The sequence below is a fragment of the Belonocnema kinseyi genome, chromosome 10, assembly GCF_010883055.1.
Source record: "Belonocnema kinseyi isolate 2016_QV_RU_SX_M_011 chromosome 10, B_treatae_v1, whole genome shotgun sequence".
NCBI lineage: Eukaryota > Metazoa > Arthropoda > Insecta > Hymenoptera > Cynipidae > Belonocnema > Belonocnema kinseyi.
The window spans coordinates 1,063,275-1,072,660 of record NC_046666.1 but is presented as its reverse complement, the minus strand read 5'-3'; the positions used below and the strand labels follow the sequence as shown (position 1 = coordinate 1,072,660).

At 29.1% G+C, this 9,386-nt stretch overlaps 1 protein-coding gene across 1 annotated transcript in view; it reads right to left on the bottom strand.

Moving 5' to 3' along the window:
- Window positions 1-9,118, bottom strand: part of LOC117181935 — a 110,483-nt gene extending 101,365 nt beyond the window's left edge. The window contains exon 1 of the mRNA XM_033374959.1: window positions 8,893-9,118. Coding sequence (XP_033230850.1) covers window positions 8,893-8,980 — 88 coding nt within the window. The 5' untranslated portion in view covers window positions 8,981-9,118. The remainder of the gene's footprint in view (window positions 1-8,892) is intronic.
- Window positions 9,119-9,386: the final 268 nt, after the last annotated feature.

Sequence of the window (9,386 nt, the reverse complement as noted above, 5' to 3'; positions counted from 1 at the left end):
GTGTTATTTTTTTAGGAAATTTGGATTCATCAATTATGTCTAGAGTTATATTACTTTTAGGCCCGAAATTCGATTTTTCAGCAGTTCAGCCACCATGCAATTTCAATTGTTCAGCTAACACGTGTAGCATAATTCTTGAGATATATTGACTAGATGAACCTCCAATGATATTATTAAAAAAATTTTCATTTAATTGTTATAATTTTTTATTCCCAAAATTAGATTTTTCAGCCGATCAGTAGATCTGAAGATTGAAATGTTTACTCGATTCATGTGAAATATTTGGTATATACTAACTAGGCGAACCTCCAGTGCCATTACTTAAGAAATTTTAATTCATTAATTCTGTCTGGAGTTATTTGACTTTTTATGTCCAAAATTTGATTTGTTAGCAGCAAAGTCGATCTGTAGCCTAAAATATTCAAGCGATTGGTCCAAAATTTTTAGGAGGAATTAGCTAGATCAAGATCAATAACTGTTACTCAGGAAATTTTAATTTGTTAATAATTTATAGAGTTATTTCACTTTTCATGTCTAAAATTCGATTTTTCAGAAGTTCCGTCGACCTGTAGCTTACAATATTTAATCAATTTATCTCAAACTTTTGGACTATATTGAGCAGATGAAACTCCAGTATTTTTACTTCAAAAATATTGATTCGTCAATTATTTCTAAAGTTATTTTACTTTTTTGCTCGAAATTCAATTTTTAAGGTGTACAGTCGACCTGCAATTTAAAATCTTTAGCCAACACGTGTAACATTTTTGGGATATATTGACTAGGTGAATCTCAAGTGCCATTAATTGCTATTTTTGGATTAATTAATTATTTTTAGAGTTATTTCACTTTTTATGTCTGAAATTAAAATTTCCAGCAAGTCAGTAAACCTACAGCGTACAATATTTAACTGATTTGTCTAAAAATTTCTGGGTGAATTAACTAGATAAAGATCCATTGCCATTTATCACGAAGTTTCGATTCATTCATTATTTCTAGAGTTATTTCACCATTCCATTTCTCGATTTGTCTAAAATTTTTTGTAGATGTTAACTAGCTAAAACTTCAGTGCTATTTTTCAAGAAATTTGGATTTATTCATTACTTCTAGAGTTATTTCACTTTTGGTGTCAAAAATTCGTCTTTTTAGCAGTTCAGTGAACATGTAGTCGACAATATTAAACTGATTTGCCTAAAAATTTTACAATAAATTGACTCGAACTATAGCCTAAAACACTCAACCAATTTGTCTAAAGATTTTCGGATAAAATAATTTGATGAAGATCCATTTCTAAATCCCAGAAAATTTTGATTTGTTAATTAATTATTTGTAGAGCTATTTGACTTTTTTGCCCGTAATTCGATTTTTGAACAGTTCTGTTGAAATTTAGCTTACAATATTTAACTGCCCTACTGGTGGTATAAAGATTGAAAAAGATAGAAATTGGGAGATAGGAAAATATATGAATGGTCGGGAACCATAAGGGGCTAACCCACCAATTTTTCAAAATGTACTTTTTTGGCTTTTTGCAATTTCCAATCAGTCCTTAGTTTTATGCTTTTTTAGAAAGTGGAAAAATGAAATTTTACTATTTTTAATAAAACAACAACAGCTCTCAAAAGGCTATTCCAAGACGTACTCGGTGAATCATTTTTCCGTTCTTCCGAAAAATTTTTCAAATAAGAGTTAACTTCTTGTAGTTCCCGATCATTCATATAACTTGATTAAAAAAGATAGTTGGGAATTTAGATTAAAAGAGATAAAGGTTTACGTTATTTTAGATTTAAAAATAGGTAGAAAAAGATGGATGAATTTAGATTGACAAAGAAAGAAAAACAAAATTGACGTTGATAGATGAAGCATAGGTTGAGATAGAGCGGATGGTATTGAAAAAGATAAACGAGAATTAAGATTAACAAAGAGATTGAACGGGATATATTTTCTCTATCTCTTTCTATAAAAAATATTCAAAAATATGGGATCGCTATCTTTTTACTTCTAGCACAGTGATTCATCTAAAAAATTTCAGATATTTAAAAATAAAAATTTTTATTCAAAAAGAAGAAAAATCTTACCAAAAACGTCAACAAAGAAGTAACTTCCGTTATCAGTTTCACGTAGTTTGTGAAATATCAACCCAGTGGGCACAAAATTTGGCGATGTCGTTACGACATCGTTACGACATCGTTACGACATCTGTACGACATTTTTACGACATTCTATGTCCGTGTCGTTTCGGTGTCTTTACGATATCGCAAAGGCACCTTAACGACATGGACATAGGATATCGTAAAGTTGTCGTAAAGATGTCGTAACAATGTCGTAAAGACGTCACCAAATTTTGTGCCCACTGGGAATGTTTTCTATGTAATTCTAATTCTATTCATTAAATTTGATACAATTATAGAAATTTTCAGAATGTATTATTCAAAGGGAAAAGAAGTGAAAACTTGGCGAGAATTTATCTCTTTTTCTGTTTAATAATAATAATCTCACAAAGCTTGCATTTTTTCATTTTTACTATATTCTCAGAATTTCTGTACTTTTACAATCTAATCAATTAAAAATTTTATATACCACTTGGAATTACTTAGCAAACTTTGACGTTTTACAAACTATGTTGATTGTATTTGAATTTTTAATTCGCGTAATTAAGTTTCAATATTTCAATATTTGCTACGGGTTCAAAGTTTCAGAAGAAATTTGTAATGAATTATGTCCGCTTCGATTACCTTATCAAGCACAGAGAGACTGTAAATTACACTATTTTTACAAAGTGCAGACTGAAACAAAAAGGGAAGTATATAAAAGATAATTTTATTTTATTTCCTCTGATTTGATACCGACCCTCGAGAAAAATAGAAAATTATTGAAAAATATTGTTGATAAGATAAAAATGACTAGAACTGTACACTTTCATACCTAACAATTTATTTACAACAATGAAAAACCATCGCTGCTTTTTTTTTTATTCAGAAATTGGAAAATCTGCAGAACCCACACAAAATGGATCGCGGACTTTTTGATAAAGATTCATGCGGGGTAATCCCGATTAATTTATTTTCTGTTAAAAAATATTTTTTTTCATTAAAAAATATATATTACGCGTAAGAGATATTATAAAGCATATGCCTTCTGACCTGATTCATCACTCACCTTCGTTTACATATGCCCTTGTTCTCATTTCTCATCTCCGAGTAAAATCTTTACTCGAAATCTCGAATCCAGCCGGTAATTGAATATGTAATTTGAATTATAGAAAAAAATTTTCAATTGATCACTACTTTTAGTGAAGAAAATGAAAGTAAAATATTCCATAAAAAAATGTTTTATGCTTGACATTATCTTTAGTTAAGATCCAGATTTTAGTACTAATAAGATAAGAATAGTTTCACGTTAGAATTTTAGTGAAGCCAGAAGGCAACACAAGTTTATGTATAAATTTTATAAACCTTCGAGCTATTAGTTTGAAAAAATGTAGAAATCTTTTAAATAAAATTAGTCAATTAATTATAAAATCTTTGAACATTGTATCTGAAGCTGAAAATTAAGACGAAAAATCAGAATATTTATTTATTTTTGGCAAGAAGCCAATTTATTTATTTTTTTTTAATCGAATTATTAGCATTGCATTTCTCTGGCTCAATAATACGAAAAGATCAAATTTTAATATAAAATTAAAGCCGATATGGTGAAATGTGAGACTTGAGGAGATTCAATCAGAAAAATAATTTTATGAAGAAAAATTGTCATTCAAACCAAAAACCATTTCTTTGAATGAAAAGTTTCTTTAACTGATAGCCAATGAATATTTCTTATTTATACATAAAAGTAAATCATATCTACATTTGTTAGTTTTCTCTAAACAATTTGTGATACTTCAATAATTTAATAAATGATGAATTCTAGTTAGGAAAATAAACTTGAAAAAATTTTATTTTAACATTATAATGGATTCTCTTGTTATTCAAATATTATTATTATTCAAATATGGTAAAATTTTTTTAATCCTTAATAAAAAAATTGTTTCTGAATTTTGAACGTCTATAAATGGTCTAATATTATACCAAATAAAAAGTGTTCAATTTCAGACGCTGTTAATTTGAAACTGCCTAAGCACTAAAAGCAGTATATATTCTTCATTTTTTCAATGTAAGTTCTAAAAATAGAAGACTCTGGAGAAGATAGTTTGTATTTATATTTCTCGAAGCTTCTCGAAACAGGATTTTACGAGGAATCGAGAACCTTCTAAAACTCGTTACCGGGAAGTTTCATTTTGCGCTCGAGCTCTGATTGGTTATCTTGCGTGAGGCCCTCCCCTTTCCAGTCACCGAAACGCGCTTGCAAGCGAGCGGGAGACTAAGGCCGAGCCAGTCCTGTTCGAGCAAGCAACGTGTGAACGTAAACTGAATAAACTTGTGATTATTAAATTACCCGTTCGCTTATTGTTATTTTTCGTTTATTCTTTTCCGCGCGGACTACAACTCAAAATTTTTCCGAAAATGGGTTTCATTGCATTATAAATTTTAAAAAAATCAAATACAACTTGGCATAAAAAGAATTGTTAAAAAACTTCTTTATAATATAACGATAACAAAAAAAATATTAAAAATTTTATTAACAATTTCAGCGACATAATTATTGTTAAGTTTTTTTTTTCGGAAAAAATGCGTCGTTTGAAACAAATATTTGTTAATATTATTCAACTTGCCCATATCTCGAGATCAAATTTTTACTTATGTGAAAAATTGAAAATTCGATTTCAAATCGCTACCGAAAAAATATTTTCAAAACCTTTTGAAATTGCAAACTCAACATTCTTGGATGATTTACTCAAATTTTCTAAGCCTTTTTAAATCAAAACTTCTAGGCCCTCATTCAAAAACTCATTATCATGGAATTAAATTTTATTTTTTGTTAAAAAAAAATTGAATTTGTAATCGCAATCCGCAGACGAGTCTGTTCCAATTTGTGGTCAGTGACACTCAGGTTGGAAACTGACGTTTTTATTTCCTCGTAAGTGAATAATTGTTTCCAATCAAATTTTTTAGGCTTTTTTCGATCTCCTGAAGAATTAGGATTTGTTGCTTATTTAGTTCTATCATCACTAAACTATAAATAGTTTTTTAAGTAACCCCTGAGGAACAATTAAATTTTAAATTCCAAAATACCGTTTTTTTCTATTTTTGTCTGAAAGAAAAGTTTAGGTTTCGTCACTTAAGAGACTTAAGATTAAAATATGGAAATATTACTTTTTATTCGTGAAAATAAGTTCTGAGAGAAAAAAAACTTTAAATTAAAATCGTTTAAAAATAATTATCTTCTATAGTTGAAACAATAATTAAAACCAGCCTTTCGTTAAATAATTTATTTTTTACTTAAAATGTCCAAGAACGCTTAAATAAATTTGTATCGAACAATTTTAAATGAAAAACTTTAAATAATCACTACTAAACTGAGCATTTAAAACTGAAAATCAATCAATTTTACAACTTAGAAGTAAACCAGTTTCAAATTTAAGGCGTTTGAAAATTAAAAATATTGAATTTGAACTGCTGAAAAATTCTATACAATTTTAAATTTACAGCCTTTAAAAATCCTTGAATTTCCTGAAATCCTGGAATATTCTAAATTTCTGAACTTTTTGACAATTCTGAATTACTGAAACTCTTTGAATTATCTGAATACCGCGTATATTACCTAAATGCTCTGAAATGCCTCTAATTCTTTTAATTCCTCAAGTCCTTGAATATTCGGAATTCCTAGAATTTACTGAAATCCTGAGATTCCAGGAATCACTTGAATGCTCTGAAATCCTTGAATATCCCGAATTCCTTAAATTTTCGAAATTCCTTGAATATCCCGAATTCCTTAAATATTCGAAATTCCTTGAATATCCCAAATTCCTTGAATAATCGAAATTCCTGAAATCCTTTAAATTCTCGGAATTCCTGCGATGTAATGAATTATCTGAATTTGTTTTAATATTTTGAAATTCCATGAATTCCTTTAATGCTCTGAAATCCATAAATTTCCTGAATTCATTGAATATTTGGAATTTATCAAATTCCTTGAATTCTCTAAGTCCCCTGAGTTTAATGAATATTCTAAATTCTTTTAATGTCTTTAATTTCCTGAATTTAAAGCTTTCTCAAGAAATTCCTAAAATTCTCTGAATTCCTTGAAATATAGGAATTCCTTAAATAATTGGGGTTCTCTGAATTTATTGAACATTCTGAAATCCTGATATTCGATGAATATTCTAATATTCTGATACTCCATGAATTCTTTAAATGCTCTGAAATCCTTGAATATTCTGATTTCCTTTAATTCTCTAAATAGTCTAAATTCCTATAATAGTTTAAATTCTCTAAATAACCTAATTTACTTGAACATTATGAATTCTTTCGAGTCTCTAAATTTCTCGAACTCCTTGAATTTCCTGAATTTAGAGAGTATATAATTTTTAAGGAATTCCTGAAATTCTCTGAATTCCTTGAATATTCTGAAAATCTGACCTTCCATGCATTAATTAAATGCTCTGAAATCCTTAAATATCATGAATTCCTTGAATATTCGAAATTCCTGAAATTCTTTGAATTCTCGGAATCCCCTCAATTCCTGTAATATACTGAATTCTCCAAATTCTTTGAATATTCTAAAATTCCATGAATTCCTTGAATGCTCTGAAGTCCATGAATATCCTGTATTCCTTGAATATTTGGAATTCATGAAATTCCTTGAATTTTTTAAATCCCCTGAGTTTATTGAATATTCTGAATCCTTTTAATTTCTTTAATTTCCTGAATTCCCTGAATTTAAAGAATTTTCCAGGAATTCCTGAAGTTCTCTGAATTCCTTGAAATGTAGAAATTCCGTAAATAATTGGAGTTTTCTGAATTTATGGAATATACTGAAATCCTGATATTCGATGAATATTTTGATATCCTGATACACCATGAATTCTTTAAATTTTCTGAAATTCTTGAAAATCCTGAATTCGCTGAATGTTCCTAACTCCTGAAAATGTCTGAATTTTTTGAGTTCTCTGAAATCCTTGAATATTCTGAATTCCTTTAATTCTCTAAATTCCTTTAATATTTTGAATTCCTGGAATTCCTTAAATTTTCTAAATCACCTGAGTTACTTAAGCATCATGAACTCTTTTGATTCTCTAAATTTTTCGAACTCCTTGAATTTCCTGAATTTCCTGAATTTAGAGAATTTATAATTTTTAAGGGAATCTTGAAATTTTCCGAATTTCTTGAAAACTAAGAATTCGTTAAATATTTGAAATTCTCTGAATTTCTTGAATATTCTGAAATCCTGACATTCCATGTTTATTTAAATGCTCTGAAATCCTTGAATAATTGGAATTCATGAGATTCCTTGAATTTTCTAAATCCCCTGAGTTTATTGAATATTCTGAATTCTGTTAATTGCTTTAATTTCCTGAATTTAAATATTTTTCAAGGAATTCCGGAAATTCTCTGAGTTTCTTGAAATTTAGGAATTCCTTAAATAATTTGAGTTCTCTGAATTTCTTGAATATTCTGAAATCATGATATCCCATGAATTTTTTTAATGCTCTGAAATTCTTGAACATCCTGAATTCGATGAATATTCCTAACTCCGAAAAATGTCTGAATTTCTTGAGCTCCCTGAAATCCTTGAATATTCGGAATTCCTTTAATTCTCTAAATTCCAACGATATTCTGAATTCCTTCAAGTCTCTTAATCACCTGAGTTACTCGAACATTATGAATTCTTTTGATTCTCTAAATTTCCCGAAATCCTTGAATTTCCTGTATTTAGAGAGTTTATAATTTTTAAGAGAATCCTGAAATTTTCTGAATTTCTTGAAAACTAAGAATTCGTTAAATATTTGAAATTCTCTGAATTCCTTGAATATTCTGAAATCCTGACATTCCATGAATTCTTTAAATGCTCTGAAATCCTTGAATATCCTGAATTCCTTGAATATTCAGAATTTGTTGAATATACCTAATTCCAGAAATACTTGAAATTCCTTGAATTATCTAAATGACCTGAGTTACTTCAATTTTCTGAATTTCTTTGAGTCTCTCCTGCATTCCCTGAATTTAAAGAATTTATCATTTTTTTAAAGAATTATTTGGAATAAAATAATTCCTGAAATGTTTTCAATTCTCTTGAATCCCTGAATTCCCGAAATTCTTCTGAATTCCTTTCACATACTGAAATTAGTGAATGTTCTAAATTATTCATAATCCTTTGCATTGTTTTCAACTCCTTGGAGTTCAGGAAATTCTCATAATTCAGAAAATTGCACGAAATCAACAAATTACACGCATTCAAGGAATTTATCTGATTAAGGGAATTCAGATGAATTGAGAAGATTTCAAGGAATTTACAAGAATTCAAAAGGATTTGAGAGTTGAAAAGCATTCCAAGACATTCAAACGAAAGAAAAAGAATATATATAGAATTTGAAAAATTTTAATGAATGAAACATTCAAAATGATTACTTTTAATAATGACATGCATGAGAAACTTAAATTCAAGTCCTGAATAATTAGAAAATTCCAAAATAACATTAAAAACTTAATATTTTTGAGTTACATGTCCAATTCTTCAAGCCTCATTCCACATTAATCTACAATTAAAGCAAAAATATTTGCCTGCAAAATAGAACGTAGCATCTAAACTCATTTTTTTAAAGTTATTTAACTCTACAATCAAAAACTGGAATCATAGTAATTTTGTAGCGTGCGTCTAAAATTGCTAGTGTATAAACAGTCAACCTGAATAACAAAAACACGCGATAAGCTTGCTGTATCATAGTGTAGTATAGCAGCAACATAGACGCATATAGACCATCGCATTTTATTGTTGTTTATTTAAAAAAATCCGAACCTTTTAAATAGTCACGAGCAGAAATTCGTAAACTATTTCCACGTCGAAGAGTCCCTGAATTTGTCTCCTCTTCATCGTTGCTTGTCATTATGTGTACTCTTTTTTCGAAAACTGAAGATAAAAACAGAGACGCGTTTCAGCTAATTGGCTCACTTCCTCGACTTCCGCGCGTCGTCGTCTTGTCGGTTCAAATCTCGATTCTAAACTCTCGCGTTGTCGCGCCGCGCCGGCTAGGAACCCGCGTAACTTCTTACTGAAAGCCTAAGAATCTCCACCGGCAAAACCAATCGAATCAAGAGAAAAAAATCACGTGTTCTTTTTCTAGACATAATACCACCACTATCCAACACTATTAGTAATCACCAATGTCAGCACTGCAATAATCTCCAAGGCGATTCACCAACATTCTTTATTCTTCCGCCTTTTCACCCGATTATAATTTAACTCGTTTCTATTTTACGAGATTGTCTCTTTTTTTTATCTAATCATCAAAA